At 37.4% G+C, this 17,776-nt stretch overlaps 1 protein-coding gene across 5 annotated transcripts in view; it reads right to left on the reverse strand.

Moving 5' to 3' along the window:
* AFG1L (AFG1 like ATPase) overlaps positions 1 to 17,776 on the reverse strand; it is a 202,605-nt gene that overhangs the window by 53,880 nt on the left and 130,949 nt on the right. For all 5 annotated transcript variants that reach the window (XR_013382891.1, XR_013382892.1, XM_077902863.1 and 2 more), the window contains exon 8: positions 4,453 to 4,535. Coding sequence is in view for 3 of the 5 variants with exons in the window: in XM_077902863.1 (XP_077758989.1) it covers positions 4,453 to 4,535 (83 nt within the window). In the remaining 2 variants the exon portion in view is untranslated. The remainder of the gene's footprint in view (positions 1 to 4,452; positions 4,536 to 17,776) is intronic.

The following is a 17,776-nucleotide window of genomic DNA, read 5'->3' on the forward strand; positions in this document are numbered from 1 at the left end:
CCAATGTCTAAGACAGAAACACCTGGAATGGTAATGGGGAGAAGGTCCCAAGATGTCCTCTTAGAAACTCTGGTGAACTAGAAGGTGGCAACCTTCCAGGCAGAAGACAGATCTCTGCCAATGTTCCAGCTATGAAAAAATGTGACAATTGAGCTAGAAATGTTTTAAATTTTCATTGATCAGGTTCTCTCAGTTGAGGGAGGAGGAGTGTGTGTGTGGACTATCATAGGCAAGAAACATGAAGTTTTAAATTGTGGGGATGGTTTAGCATGTATGAGCTCCAGTGTTTGTTTTCACAGACCTTTCTTCTAAAACAGAGCTGTAACCTTAAAGCTATATGGTTTCTGCCAGCAAACTTTTTTTTTAATGTTCAAAGATATATTCCCCCAAATTATTTTCTACTTGGAATAGATATTTCCCAAGTGGGAGATTAAGAGTACTTGAGACATGAACCTTATGTTGGTAAAAGAAGAAACTTCTTTTTGAGATCAGCTCAAAAGACAGATGAATATACGTATTATATTAAGCCAGGTAAAAATATGTGACTATTTGGGCTTTGTCTGAAAGTTGTAACATATTTTTCATCATATCAGTAAGGTCCATGAAAGTGAAATGGTCTTGAGACAATTTAATCGAAACATTAAATAACTGAATAATGCGTTCAGGTATAAATTCTGTAGATGTCGTAGATGACTTGGTGGATAGGAGCCAAAAGAAATAAAGGGAGAAAGCCTGGCTTCTTAAAGGTTCCCTATATTGGGAGAAACAGTCGTCCATGGGTCTCTTTCTCTCTTGTACATCTTGCTGAGCATGCCAAGAACATGTGGCCCTAACCATTTCTCAAGGTTGTATTTGGCACGAGAAACCTTAAAAGATAAGGCAATGTTTCCCTTGAGACAAAAAACAGGCTTGCTTACCTCTGGCTATAAAATGGTCGATTCCCCAAGTTCAGAGTTCCCCTGCTATAATACAATTCACTGCCATGCAGGTATCCATCTGGGCCCTTGGCAAAACTCCATATGCCCCCCCAACACACACACACACAATGGGACCACAGGGCAAGGAAAGCACTGATAACATGCTCTCTATACCAAGGGTAATAAAATCCTGTCTTTGACCCAGGTCTCTTATGTCTTCTGCCAACATCCATGAAACAGTAACAGGCAAACCTTCTAGCTAGTAAGTAGGGTAAAATCAAATCCCAGGATCAATACCTTGCCCCCATCCCTTTTGGTTCAGTTTAAAGTCTTCTACTGAGGCTATGGCCTCTGCTAGGAGTGGGGTGCAGGATGAACAGGAACTCTCTCCCCACCCCCAACCCCTAGTTCCTTCAACAGACTTGAAAAAAGAATCTGTACTACTCAATTCCTAATGAAAAAATGAGAAAAGGGACAAGGGAGAGTCCCTAGCAATCTCCGCTAGCCATGAAAAACTATAACCCTTCACAGAAGTGGCAGCAAATCACATCCCATGATCCCTCAAGAAGTGGCATTTCCTGTTTGAAAAGAGATGCTCATTGCATATAGAAAATGACATATGACATTGCATATAGAAATGACCTCCAGTGTCACCAGCCTCCAAGCAGAGAACTAATCTGAAGCAGTGAAATTCTCTGGAAGGCATGGGATGGGGCCACCATTGGCAAACACCAGACAGTTCAAAAAAATTACTGGTCCAAGCCTCCACCCAAATGCAAACAGGAAGCCCAGTGCTTAGTCAATTTGGTTTGGATTTTGGCAAACCATATTCCCCACATGGGATTCCTATTGAGCCCAATCCACCAAGCAACAAGGAAGAGAATGACTTTGTGCTCATGTATGGGGTGATCACGCAGTTACCACAGAATGCAAAACTGGACAACCATGGGGTGTTTTTAATTTCTGCAAAAGTTCAGGTATCTGGGCTCAAGTTTTCTGTCATTTGTAACTTGATAAACTTAAAGCTTCTGAGTTTATTTTATATGAGATTATATGAGATTTGGATGGGCCAAAAACATCTGGAACTTATTTATAAAGGTACTGTAAGATTTCGATATTTAATGTGATATAAACGTAAAACTACAACTGAAACAGATTACATATGAACATAAAACATCGTATGTGAATTAGTTCTTATGTAACTCAGGCAATATTGTGAACCATAGGAAGTATCCCTGTGTCAACTTTTGGGGTACTTTTAAAAATCTCTGATGATTCTTGATATTATTTGGATTGTGTAATGGGATATTTTGAGTTAGTTTTTGGAAAGCTAGAGTATTAAAATATTGAGTTAATGAATACTTCTATTTCATTACAGATCACATATAGGTTTCTACTTCTATGAAATTCTCAGATAATGCTTGGTGTTCCCCTGGAGGGAAGCTAGAATTTTGTTTTTCTTTTCAGGCAGCTGAGGAAGGCGGGTAATGAGATTGACAATGAGTTCAAGGAGTCTGAACTTGCATGTTCAGGAACAAAGGCCAGATGTTTAGGCAGAGGATAATAAAGAGAAACACATGCTGTAATAGGGTAATATATAGCATGGTACATTAAAACCTGTTATGGGGGAAATTAATAAGTTTCCCTATAAGAATAAGATCAAAAGAAACCTAATTAAATCAGAAATGTTAACATGACCCTAGGAAATGTTTTTTTTTATCATGAAAGAAGTTCTCCCTAAGGGCTCATGTGAGACAATATAAATTACATTCCTGGCACCCTGTCTCTGCATCTAATATTATTCTCCCACTCCCTAGAAGACTTTAATTCCTGATTGTCTTCAGGGACACATAACTGCCTTACCCTCTGAGTGAGCTGTGCCTCTAGGTTCTCTAGTTTTGGTTATCAGATTATGGTGAAACCTTTTTTGATGTTAAATACATGAACAAAATCTACCTTCCTTGAGGATTAAATGAATTTATATATTTTTAAGAAAGTTGGTCCCCAGAGTTTCATTTCTGGACTCTGGGACGTGTTAGATATTGTTTTCCTCCAATGCATGTTTAAGTACAAACCTGAATTTCATTGTGTTAAAATTGTATTTTTATCAGGAAAAGGAAGAGGCTGCGCCAGGGAGAAGGTCAGAGAGAAAAATGGCTATGCTCCCAACAAAATTAGCTTTCCATGTCCTGTAAATTCCACCAGGACCTCTCTAGCAATATGAAACAAATTTCATCATTTAGACCCAGACTACCATCTTGATTTAAGGAATTTCCCATTAGGAAAATGTTAATTCTTCCACATAAGGATACATTTTGTGGGAAAACAGAGAACAAGGATTGCCCCCTTTGGAAAAGAATGCAGAGAATAATAAGAAGCTAATTTCTCAGTACCGCACACCTGAATATCATGAAATTGGTAGCAAAGAATCGGGGAAAGATTACAAATATCAGAAAAATTTAAAAACTGTAAAACACAAACAAAAGGAACAGAGTGATAAAAGTCTAAGCTAAAGTAGAAAGAAGAGCTATAAGAATTTTTAAAAATTATAAAGTACTTTAAAGACAAAGTACTTAAGGGCACATGAAGAACCTTCTATAATAATCATCAGAATCTGAATAATAAACTGAAATAGTCCCCCTCCCAATACACTGTAAAGCATGCAATTTTAATTATGTGATTTTTCTAGCTAATTTCTGCTTCAAAAACAGTAAAGTACTTCTGCTTACAAGGTGGTAGAGACAAGAACTTTTCTGAACCTCTCATATACACGCTGTCATCAAAATTTAAATTAGCAGAAATATGCCTTTGAGATAAATCAAAATTACCCCTTAGAGCTATTTATTGAAAACCCACTATGTGTCCAATAGTGCTGGTATACACTAAATAGCAGTTTACACTTGTAAAGCACTTGTCCCTTTTCAGGTACTCACAAATGACATTTTAAAACCAACTATTTGTTTTTCAGCATTAACTGCACATGCTGAATACATCTATTGTTATAAATGGCTCCTACTCAGCAGAGTCTTCCTTTTTAAAAGATGAAATATATCCAGTTGTACTTGTGTATATATATTTTACATAGTTACGTATGGAAGTCAATCAACAATGATAAATACAAACAGATTGTCTAACAAAATAAAACAACAATTTTTGGGGAACAGAAATGGCACATTTGTCAGGAGATGTCCACAAATAATTAATTACTTTCACACAGTAAAGATATTCTCTTAATACTAGAGTCTCATAAGAGGATTCTCATTACTTTCTAACCATCTGTCATCACTCTTCCCCAAAAAACTAATTAGGGTTTCATCCAATCACACATTATAAATCATGCAAATGTGCATGGCAAAAAACAGTCTAAAGAAGTTAAGATGATAACATTTTGTATTTTAAAAATCACAGACTTCAGAACTAGCCTTTCTTGCTCTAATAATTATCCTGCTTATTTTTCTCATCTTTTCCCGATTATTAGACATTAAACTTAGAAAATTAAATTAAAAAAAAAAAAGAGAGAGAGAGAGAACCTTACAGATAGTAGAGTTTTCCTGCAGCAGGAAGGTCCCTTTTCCGGTAGTCTATCCCAGAATCCAGCTGGACCGTATTACAGTATTTCTATAATTGAAACACACAAACAAGTGGTGGCTTAGAATTATGTTACCCTTTTACCTTTTTTAATTTTTGAAAATTTTCTTCAATAAAGCAATGAGTTTAGGACAAAACAAGAGAAGTCACGTAAGAATCACATTAGTTGAACATTAAATATATCTCAAGTCCCCAAAACTCAGTTGAAAAAGTTAAGATTTGCAGCATGCCTTTCTGAAACTTTGCTAAAACAATACTAATCAGCAAATTCCCCACATAATTACATTATGTTAAAAAATAAAAATAAAAAGTAAAGTCCATTTCCAGTTACCAGGAAGTAAGAAGCTATCAGAAAGAATAGCTCATGGGTCTCCAGCATCACAATGGGAGAGTTGGGCCCGAACAGTAGTATTCACATTTTAAACCAAATGATCTTACTAAAGTAATGCTATATGTATACTTGCCCTTGATTTGTAAATGAAAGCCACTGCCCTTTTTCATTATTTAGTTCCCTTTCCAGCCATCAGTGTCTTTAGAGTTCTTTCCTGGTGTAGACACCTCCCTTGGCCTGAGTCCTATGCCACTAATGTCCTTCTATTCTCCTAGTTACTCTTTCTTCGCCATCCCCCCAGGCTGCACATGTGCATGGAAACTCATACACCACACATACATATACCTCCTGAAACTCCTACTGTAGAGCCTGTGAACTTTTGCTACACCTATCTTGGTCAGTTGGCTTTCTTTTTAGGGGAGAGGGGGCATATATATGTTATATATTATATATACATATGTATTCCAGTAGAACAATGGTGAGCAAGGGTTTTCAGAACAATTCAAGAAACATTTACAGGCTGATCTTTTTGTTTTCATCCGAAATGAAAATTGCTTTATGAAAATTCATGAGGAAAAAATTGTATTTTAACAACTTCATTACCTTTATTAGTGAAAAACAGCTTTTTTGGCCAAGGTAATTGCAGCAAACTGTATTCTCCAAAAATGGCTGCAATAATCTCTCCATGCCAACATGTTGTGATGTTGATATTCCAACCATCAGGAAATGGGGTCTATGCTCTGCCTCCCCTGAATCTTGTGACAATGACAAGATGATGCCCTGCAATAATATCCTATGTGATATCCAAGGCAGCTCCTTACTTACTGGCTGGAACACTTGCTCTGGAACCCTGAAATGCTAGGTAAGCATCAAACTGTCTGGAGAGAGCTTAAAGCAGTCCATACAGAGACTCGGCCTGGAGAAGCCCTGAGATGACATGAAGACAGAAGTGTCTGATTGGTCCCCAGCTGCTCCAGTTGTTGCCACTATGGTAGTAAGAGAGCCAGAATTGCCAGCTGAGGCTTTCTCAAATCCCTGACCCACAGAAACAGGGAGAGATAATGAAGCAATGTTGTTTTAAGCCTCTAATTTTTTCAGTCATTTGTTACACAGCAATAGATAATCAGAACAGTCATATCTGGGCATATTTAGAATGTAGCAACATTCTTCCTCTCTGAAACTGCATCCTGGGTTGAACTGCTACCCAAGAGCTGAGGGCTGTTTATCATCTGTGTTATGGGGAAGAAACTGTACACAGTGGCAGTGAGAATACATTTCCCCTCCTCCCATGCTGCAGCTGCTAAGTGGCTCAAGAAAGTAAAATAGGGTGATCAACCATCTCCCTGGGACTGAGGGGTTTCCCTGAATGCAGGACTTTTGGTGCTAACACCAGGATAGTCCTGGGCAAACTGGGACAGTTGATCACCTTAGGAATAACCCAGAAATCTGGGCTGAAGGCTGGAGTATTTTGATTTATATATTAGCAATTGTGAAGTTAATTAGTATAAAATAATCTCCAAGAAGCTGGTCCTCTGGAGAAGTCTACAAAGCTGAGCTTTTGAACTAAACCTATGATGAACAACTCCTGAACCTAACAAAGTCATGCCACCCTACAGTGCTAGACCTGAGCAGGCAGTTGGCCTCCCCATACAGACATCCCTAGCTCACCATTCCAAATGGCCCAAACCCACTCCCCAGGCTTCGCTCTCAGGACTCGGAGCCTGTAACCCATCTCACCAGAAAGGAATATAGTATGGCTCAAGTACATGCATTCCATGCTCCTCTGGCCTCAGATGACCTAATGTTTTGTTTTGTTTTTTGAAGGGTATAGCCATATATCTCTCTTCCTCTCAATTTTGAGTAATGTACTAAAACTAAGAAAAGAGATACTTTCCCCCTGTTGCCCGGGATTTTAATTGTGGGGGCTCAGTCACCCAGTACAATGAGGAGATGCCCTTGTTTAGCTAACACTTCATACTCTTATCTCTCTGAGGGAAATATGTCCTAGTATGGTAAAAGTCAGTTTTTCATAAGCTACCTATATCACAGACAATATAATAAATAGGACAGCAATATATTCATGTAAGAATATTTAGCCAGGCTATTTCCTTTAAACCACAATTTATCTTATATGACCCAATATTCCTAATTTAGCCAAAATTTCTTCTTCTTTATTTTTTGCTATTAAAAAAATAAGACTAATGGAAGTTATACAAGCTTCAATTTCTCTTTTCTGGGTAACTAACTTCTCTCTCATATAAGTGATTAAGCCCTACCAAATGATTGCATTTGTACATTCACTAATCACCACTGAGGAATACCTAATCAGCAGCAAAAGAACTACAACCAAAGCCCTTAGATTTTAGCTCTTAATTGTCTGAAAAATACTAACACTCCGTTTATGTTTTTAAAGAAAAATAAACCTCAAATTTTTCAGATTTTATTCACTTAAACTAAGTTCTTCAGAATGCTCTGCAGAAGGATGGAAAAGGGTGAAAGCTAAGCTCTTTCCAAGTTGATGAATCTAGTCAAAAGGGCATGATCTAATTTCTTAATTTCTAGGGGTATTTATAAGACCTGTGACCTCTTATCACCATCCAATTGCAATGAATAAAATTAATCAGCTACCAAAATAAATTTATTTTTAAATAGTTTGTATATTTACATATACAAAGGACAAATACAATTACACAATCTAAAAATGCAAGTAGGAAATTTAGGGAGGAAATGGAGGAAGGTGGGCACACCAGTAGGAGCATATGCATGAATGAAAGACCTTGACTTTGTAGAGAAAAATGTACTACTAAAAGAATCATATTCTAGAAGTTTGCATTTTCCTCAAGATCTATTGTGTGTATTTTTAGCAACTATGAAGAATACCATCAGAAAAATAGCCATCTTACAAAATAACTTTATACAGCTTCTACTCTAGCTTTTCCCTTCCAAGCTGGAACAAAAGAACAATAAATATTGTTGAGAAAATCCTTTAAAACCACAACATATTAGCCTTGTAAGCAAAGACTGAAATAATAAAATCTACCTACCTTAGATACTCTTTATTGTAAAAGTAATATTCCTTACTATGGAAAATTTGGAAAAAGAGAAAAAAATATAAATCAAAGTTTTATGTCTTATCTAAATGATTATATTAAATAGGAACTTAAGAGATACACATTATTGAAGTTTTTCTTGACAATACTGAACTGATCAATTCTATACATTTTTAATAAATAAGCATAAAAGTAAAATATGTTTGAGGCTTTTCTAGTTCCAGGAAATAAAATATTTAAATAACCAAAATCTGTCTTTTAACTTAATGCTTCATTTTTTTCAAGATTTATCTATTTGAGAGAGAGAGAGAGAGCAGAGCAAGAGAGAGAGAAAGAGCACACGGTGTGGGGGAGGGGCAGAGAGAGGGAGAAGCAGGCTCCCCACTAGAGCAGGGAGCCCTACATTGGCCATGACCTAAGCCTAAGGCAGATACTTAACTGACTGAGCCACCCAGGCTCCCCCTAACGTAATGCTTTAAAACAGTATCTTTTTAAGCTAAAAAAGTGATCCATGCTCATTGTAAACAATTCAAATATTAAGAGTATAAAAGTAGAAATGAAAGTCTATCCCCTTCTCAGAAAAAAGTTTGCTTATAGCTTATATCCTTCAAGTTTTTTCTACATGTATAGAGATGATGACAGAGAATGGGGTCATATTTACACACACAGTTCTAAGCTTAATTTTCTGAATGTCTTAAAAGTTCTCTGAGAGAAAGAACTAGATTTACATACAAGAAAGCTACACTGCATACAGTCCTGTTTTGTTCGCTAAGAATATAACGCTATCAGTAAATGACAAGTAAGAGTACAAGAAAGATACTGAACCAAAAAAAAGGAGGCAGGGTTGGGGGTATCTTTTCTTTTCTTGAGGCAAGTATACATTCAGATATATGTGTTGGAGCAGATACACATTCTAAAATACCTGCTTCAATCTCATTTAAAATAATCATGTGCTACCACTTTTAAGCTTAAACAATGATATATAAAAATTCAACACATGATAAATTTGGACATATTTTTAAGCTTCTTATAGTGTAGGTATAACATAAGTACAGAAAAGTACACAAGTCATAAATGTCCAACTCAATCAAGAAACAGAACATTACCAGCACCTGTGAAGTCCCCCTAGTATCCTCTTCTACCTCTTCAAAGGTAATCAGTACCCTGTTACTAGCAACATAGAATTTTGCCTGTTTGGGAAGCTTTTATAAGTGGAACCATCCAGGATGTATTCTTTTGAGATTGGGCTCCTCTATGTTTGTAAGATTCATCCATCCATATGCTGTGTACAGTTACAGTTTGATTGCCATGTCATATCTACTATGTGAATAAGCTACAATTTATTGACTCACTCTACTTGATGGACCATCTGGGTTGTTTCTAGTTATTTGCTCTTTCAAATAATGCAGCCATGAACATTTTTGCACATGAGTTTTGGTGCACACATGCATGTACTCTTATTGGATGTAAACCTAGAAGAGTAACTGCTTGACCACGAGAATCTGCTCAGTTTTAGTGAACACTGTCAGGGTTCCAAGGTGACTGTACAACCTACACTCTCACCAGTAGTGTATGAGCATAAATATGTGTTTACTACCACTATAATGAAATACAACTGATTTTTGAATACTCACCTTAATTATTGATGTAATATTTTTGTATGTTAATTTTTCAGGATGATACTAAAGATGTCCTATATTTTCACAAATATGCTACACTGTTTTATATCACAAAAAAATACACACTTATTTAACAAATCCCCTGAAAATTCAATAGTTACTTTGGATTAACTTAAACACTGAACACTATATGCTGGGTACTTCCCTGGTTCCTAGAAATACAATAATGAATAAGTCTTTGCTCTGACAGCCTGATAGAATTCAGATATTTACCTCAAGTTACCATTTTCTTCTTTTCCCAATCACAAACACCATTTTTCAAAGTTGCTAAGTTCTCTGCCAATTAACTAGAAGTGTAATTTTACTTAGCTTCCCCCTCAGTTTTCTCCTCTCTAAAATAAAGGAATTGGGGCAGCCCAGGTGGCTTAGCAGTTTAGCGCCGCCTTCAGCCTAGGGCGTGATCCTGGAGACCTGGGATTGAGTCCCGCATCAGGATTCAGGCTTCAGGCTTCCGGCATGGAGCCTGCTTCTCCCTCTGCCTTTGTCTCTGCCTCTCTCTGTTTCTCGAATAAATAAATAAAATCTTAAAAAAAAAAAAAATAAAGGAATTGAATTATGATTTCTTTCAGTCTAAAACTCTCTTTTTTTAAAGATTTTATTTATTGGGGTGCCTGGGTGTCTCAGTTCGTTAAGCGATCCACTCTCGATTTCCATTAGGTCATGATCCCAGGGTAGTGAAATCGAGCCCCGAGTTGGGCTCCGAGCTCAGTGGGGAGTCTGCTTGAGGATTTTCTCTCTCTCTCTCTCTCTCTCTGCTCCTCTCCCTGCTCAGGAGCTCACTCTATTTGAAAGAGAGCACACAGGCATGCACGTAAGCAGGAAGGGGAACAGAAGGGAGAGAGAAACTCAAGCAGGCTCTGCACCAAGTCAGAGCCCAATGAGGGGCTTGATCTCATGACCTTGAGACCCATGACCTGAGCCAAAACCAAGAGTCCAACACTTAACCAACTGAGCCAACCAAGCACTAAAATTCAGTCTAAAATTCTCAAACTTCATCTCTAAGTTCTTGTTCAAGTTTCTTTATTCTGAGATAGACCCAAGCCTCAGAGTCTACCACAAGCCACTCAGCCTTCTTTGCTTTCTTGCTCATCTCTTCCAAAATATATTTTTAAAAAAATTTTTTCCCTACTGTGCCACTCTACATCCCTGGTTATCCCACTTGTCTCTAGCTTAAAATACTCACACTCTATCACCTTACTAAGTAAGATCTGCATGCCTTCTTTTTATCAAGCAGTTTCAGAATTTCTCATCCTTTCTAAAAGCAGGAAAGCAAGATACTTTAACCATTGCCAAGTGCTAGTATGTCTCACTTGTGCTAGTGCAGAATAACCTGAACTTACCTCATATAATCCTCACAATAGTCATACATGGAGTAATCTTTTTTTTAAATCCCCATTTTATAGTTGAGAAAATTTAAGGGGGAGATTACTTTTTTAAAAAATCACTGCAATGGGCTAAACTATGTTCCCTACAAATTCACATGTTGAAGTCCTAACCCCCAGGATTGCAGAATGTGACTGTATTTGGAGACAGAGCCTTTAAAGAGGTGATGACATTAAAATGAGGTCTCTGGGGTAAGTCCTAATCCACTATGACTGATGTCCTCATAAGAGGGGGAAATTAGGACACAGACATGAAAAGAGGACCATGAGGGGCAGCCCCGGTGGTGCAGCAGTTTAGCGCCGCCTTCAGCCCAGGGCGTGATCCTGGAGACCCTGGACAGAGTCCCACGTCAGGCTCCCTGCATGGAGCCTGCTTCTCCCTCTGCCTGTGTCTCTGCCTCTCTCTCTCTCTCTCTCTCTCTCTCTCTCTCTGTCTCTATGAATGAATAAACAAAAGTCTTTAAAAAAAAAAAAAGAGGACCATGTGAAGGCAGAGGGAAAAGATAGTAATCTGCAAGACATGGAGAGGCCTCAGAAAAAACCCCTGCCAACGCCTTGATCTTGGACTTCCAGCCTCCAGAACTGTGAGAAAATACATTTCTGTTGTTTAAGCCACCAGTGTGTGGTATTTTGTTATGGGAGCCCAAGCAAACTAATAATATTAATACTCTTGTTCCATTAATAGGCATTCAGTAAGACATTTTTTAAAAACAGTAAAAAAAGGAAAGAACAATTGCAATATTAAAAAAAAAAAAAAAAAAAAAAAGCCAGGACTGAAGCTAGAAGTTTTATACACTTGCTTATAAGGTGAGCCACTAATCTGCCTCTTTCTGCAGCCACAGTTGGAAGGGAAAAAACAGTAATTTCACAATTCATAGACCTCTAGAGAGGCCACATAGTTTGTAGGTGGCTGAGCCATGATTTGCCCAGATTATCCATGCCCCAAATCTGTGATCTTCCCACCATGCCACACTGCTTTATTAAATAGCATCCACAGGATCATTTGTCTTTAGTCTTACACATTTACATGATTATTTTTTGCTCCCCAATTCCTTCCTTGTTCCAAATCAATTACCTCTGCACAGCCTAACTATGCTAATTGCTCTACTAGAGGTCGATACTGTATGATTCCATTATAATTTCCTTGAAGTGTTTAGTCCAAAACTGTGTATGAGATATGTTCATCCTATACTAAATTCCATACTATACTGGATTGTATTATAGTACTCTTCCATCATATAGGACATTTTCTATGTTTAAAGTTTCTGGTCAACTCATAGTCCACTATTTTTGTGACCTTTACCTGATCATCTAAACTGATGTTGCCAGTCTTGGCAGATAAACTCCAAGAGAGCAAGAACTGTCTGCTTAACTCACTACACGGCACCATGTACTCACAGGCCCTACAAAGCAGGATTCGAGTCCTATGATGAGGATGATTTATTTCCCTCTCTCATAGGTGCAAAAAGGGGAACTAAAACTAATCTCAGATGATTACTATCTTCTACAAAATACATATGAAGTTTCTGTTCATATTTTTTATATCTCATAATAAAATTGCCATAAACTTGGTAAGAGAATTTGAGATGTAAACAAATGAGTCCATCTCCATCATCAACATCATTAAACAGCAAAGGTTAAATATAAGGGAGCCAGCAACCATTCCAAACCCCTTAAATATACTCCTCTCACACCCTTTAAGGTTGGTGGTATCATTATTATTATTATTATTATTATTATTATTCCCACTTTACAGATAAGGAAACTTAAGCACAAGAGAAGTAACCTTCCGTTATCAAAAAGTTCAAAAGTGGTAGAACTATAACAGTACTCCAGCTGGTCTTAAAGGTTAACTTGCTTCAAGTTGATGCACTCCCTTGCCTGCTGACTTGAGGCCCTTGATCTGTAACAGAACTAATTTACTTTCTTTCAGATCGGCAGACCAGTGGCCTTGGGGAATGAAGGACCCGAACATTCCTAGGCCACAGAGGCCAGCAAGTCTGCCTGAAGCTGCCTTAGCTTTCTGATTAGCCCAGAAATCTTTTAATAAAACATGTTTTTCTTTTTAAGATTACACAATGACTTCGCTGACCTCCCTTTGTGCATCTGTAGATCTTGTCCTCCTTTGCAGACAGAACAGTACTCACAACTGCCCCCAGGTACCAAGGAACCAGACTTTCTTGCACAATCACCCCTGAACACCAAGGAACCATAACTTCCTGCACAACCTCTGAGCACCCAGATAACTCTGTAGCTGGCATCAAGTCTGTACATAATTAAGAAATGTCACAGACCACTCCACTCCCTTAAACCCCTTTAAAAATCTCTGGACCAGGCAGAAATCTCGGAGTTGGCCTTTGGACAAGAGTTTGTGCCTTCTACCCAGGTGGCCAGCCTCCTGAATAAAGCTCATGCTCCTTTCCAGTCAAAATTCATCTCTTGGTATTGGCCTTTTGAGGAATGGGCAGCTGAACCTGGGTTTTGGTAAGAGAACCAGGATTCCAATCCAGGCATTCTGGTTTCAGCGTTCATATTCTTAATTAGTTTGCTATATTGTCTCTATACCCAGGAAACATTCAAGCAACCAGGTCTCTTACTTGGATATACAAAGCAATGCAAAATTCACATGAGCTTTTGGAAAGTCCTTGCAGTACTCTGTCAGCTGCCTTCTGCTCATATGCTAACCAAGTAAGGTCCAGTCCTGATGGTTATCTTGAGAAGCAGCTGTTTTGCAGTGAACAGATTCATTTACTTATTATAACCATACCCCATACAAAAATGATATGAGGCAACTTTTCAGAAACCCTGTCCAGTTATGTTACATGGCACATAAAAAATTGGAAGCTTTTTTAGAATGACTGGGATAACAGAAACAGATTTGGGTTTCAAGCTTGTAAGTTCTGAGATAAGGATCATGTTTATGTTGTTCATCACTGTATCCCTAGCACCATATCTAGTACATAGTACATAGCACATACTCAGTAAATACTGATCAACTGAACAAATCATTAGCAAACTTATCTATATGCAAAGTGTAGGTGCAAGTCAGTATGTTAGAAACTACAGGAAAAAGCCAATCAGTACAGTCCCTTTCCCAAGGAGCTTTTATGACAAAATGGAAATTGACTTAGCAAGATTCTTGCTAAAACTATTCAGCAAAGACTGACATGAACATGGTTGGCCAAGCCTGAGGCTGAGTAGAGGAGAGGGCTTCAAGGAGTTTAACTAAAGTAGAGTCGAGCAGAAAGTCTTTGTTAGAACTCAGATGCGACAGAAAATTCAGCCAAGGAATTCTATTTTCCTCCAAGTAACATGTTCATCCCAAGGCAGGGTTTCTTCAATGACAAAGAGATGAAACTGAGAATATATCCACATTCATAATGCTGAGCTATGCTGATTAGGCTGCTTATGCCTACCACAACCATTCATATAGCTTGGGAAAAGACACAAGCTAATTCTGAGCTTCCTAAACCAATGCAAATGGCAGGAAGATGGAAATACCCTGTTGGTAGACCAGTGGTTCTCAACAATGGTTGCATACAAGCATTACCTGGCAATTATTTATCAAGTACCAATGCCTAGGTCATACTCCCAGATATTTCTGTAGAGGACAGTTTACGTTGGCTGATTTTGTTTATTTTATCTTAAGTTCCTTAGTCATTCTTTTTTTTTTTTTTTTTTTTACGGATTTTTATTTATTTATTCATGAGAGACACACAGAGAGAGGCAGAGACATAGGCAGAGGGAGAAGCAAGCTTCCTGCAGGGAGACCAATGTGAGACTTGATTCCAGGACCCCAGGATCATGTCCTGAGCAGAAGGCAGACACTCAATCACTAAGCCACCCATGTGCCCCACACGTTAGGTCATTCTAATAAGCAATCAGTGTTGAGAACCACTGGTTTAACCTAATCTGGCCCCACCTCCAGTTGGTCCTATCCAAATCACATGGCTACTACACAGTAAAAGAGAGGTAGACGGAATTTTGGAGAAAACAACCACAATGTTCATCACAGGGATAACTAGAGTCATAAGACCACCCAAGGTTGGTGTTTATGGTCCTAGAATCACAGAATCAGATTGGTAGCATTGATTCCTTTCTTGTTTATATTTGGATAAAATGAGATGAAAAAGAAATCATCATTACTTTGCAATGTGGGCAAAGACAAAAAAACATGAGTTATCAAGAACTTTGTGAATGAACAAAGGAAATAAATAGAATACTAAGTAAACAAAGGATTGATAAAGCTTAACATAGGTTGGAGAAATATTCTATAATTGGAGTACTTGGATTAGATGAAGAGAATTTGGAATAAATTTCCCTAGGGAAAATAAAAATACAGGAATATACAGAAAAGACAGAAGAAGACTTGAGTGGCTGGTCCAGTAGAAGATTCCAACATCTCAAACTAGAAGACCCTAAGTTCATAGTTAGGTTTTTCAACTTACATCTCATTGTTCCAACTATTTTCTCTTCACATCTCAGGTTGAATTTATAGGTGTTCAGGATGGTTTGAAAGTTACCTAGGTAAGTTTAGGGGACCAGATGAAACAAGGATGCCTACTCTTCCAACATCTTGCCTCTCCCCCTACATCTCATATTGTTAAGAGGCTACATTCTTATCTTTTTGAGCAACACTGTGACTTGGAACATTCTGACTGTGACTACTGCTACTATGTAACCAGAGGTCTTGTTCAAAAGGCCAACGACTAGCTTTCCTTTCTACATTCTTTATCTTAGACATATTGATTCTAGAAAATATTTGGGCTCTAGTAGAATATGGTATTTATCATCTGTAGACTACCAAGAAGGAGGAAATTGTCAAGAACAAGAATCTATTACTGCCTCTGTCAACTTGGTCAAGACCTGAGGTGCTGTTAGTATACTGATTTCCCGATAAGACTTCATTTATTTGGTTAATCTAAGATACCAGTTTGTATCTTAAATAGTTATGTGTAAAGATGATGAGCACATCAGAATTGATGAACTTTTGTCCTTATATTATCAAATTGTTTTGGCATAAGGTGGAAAATAAAACAACCCTAATATTTATATGAAGAGATGTTTCTGTTCATCAGAAAAGTGGTGACCTTTGGGCCATGGGATGCTCCGCTGCCATATTATAGGTTTAATCATATATGTTATGCATAAAATGTTTAATTGTGGTTATCTTTATATTTTATAAAACTGTCACAAGAATAAAAATAACTACAGCCACCATTTATTGAGTACCTAATTTTACAATAACCTTTAAAGATAGGATTATCAGCCTCGATTTACCAATGTACTACTTAAGATTCAAAAAGAGCAAAAATTCTGCTCCTGACTTGTCTAGAGTTATTTAGCTCTTAGAGGGCAGAGACTGAATTCAGGTCTGCAGACCATGTGCTCCTCACCATTACACATATCTCCTATATTCAGAAAAAGACACAGAACAAAGGTTTAAAACTTCTACCACCTTCAAATATTTTGGCCATCATGATTTTGCAATAACATGATACTGACTTGATACGTCCAAACAACAGTAAAATTCCCACACATTAATTCCATGTGATTTCTTATCATTTATTTATTTATATCTAATTGTGTTCTAGAAGGATTAATGTGGCTTCTTTAAAAAAAATCATCGGGGAATCCCTGGGTGGCTCAGTGGTTTAGTGCCTGCCTTTGGCCCAGGGCGTGATCCTGGAGTCCCAGGATCAAGTCCCACGTCGGGCTCCCGGCATGGAGCCTGCTTCTCCCTCCTCCTGTGCCTCTGCCTCTCTCTCTCTCTCTCTCATAAATAAATAAATAAATAAATAAATAAACCTTAAAAAATAAAAAATAAAAAACAATAAAAAAATCATCTTACAAAAAAATCATCCATACTGTTTGCATATTCAAATTCACCATTTAATTTTCAGTGTTATCTAATATACAAGTGTAATTTGACAAAACCTAATAAAGCTTTAATTGCACAGAACCTTTGACCTAGAAATTCTATTTCTAGGAACTTATCCTACAAAAACATTGACTCTTGTGACTAAAAATGCATTTGTAAACAGGTTTTTTAAAGCATTATTTGAAACATAGTAAATTGAAGTACACAAAAATTGCAGATTAGTTTAGAAATATTAACACTTTGCATTAGTAGAAATACAAAGCAGACTCTTAAAAGAAAGAGCTGCAGTTATATCTGATATAAAGAAGATCTCCAGGATATCTCCAAAGTATAAAACCCCAAGTCAGATTAAGATGTAACTATTACTCCATTAATTTACAACAAAACTATATGCTTAGGCATATATAGAGATATGTATGCAAAAAAGTGTACAGAAAACTGCTTGAAAAGATAGATTTTCTTTCAGCTTTACTAAGATATAACTGACATATAATATTTGCAAGGTTAATTTGTACAACTGATAACATATTGCAAAATGATTACCACAGGAGCACTGGTTAAAATCCTATCACCTCACATAATTACCATTTCTTTTTTTATGGCAAGAATCTAGCAACTTTCAAGCATATAATACATTATTGTTAACTATATTTACCATGCTGTGCATTAGATCCCAAAAACTTAGTCATCTTACAACTGAAGTGTGTACCCATCTCCCCTTTTCCCCCACTCCCCAGCTCTTGGCAACAACCAATCTATCTACTCTGTGACTCTATGAGTTCAGCTTTTTTTTAGACTCTACATATAAGTGATATATATATGGTATTTGTCTTTCTTTGACTTATTTCACTTAGCATAATGCCCTCAAGGTCCATCTATTTTGTCACAAATGGCATCATTTCCTTCTTATGGCTGAAGAATATTCCATTGTGTGTGTGTGAATGTGTG

This window comes from Canis aureus, chromosome 7 (genome assembly GCF_053574225.1).
Source record: "Canis aureus isolate CA01 chromosome 7, VMU_Caureus_v.1.0, whole genome shotgun sequence".
NCBI classification, from domain to species: Eukaryota; Metazoa; Chordata; class Mammalia; order Carnivora; family Canidae; genus Canis; species Canis aureus.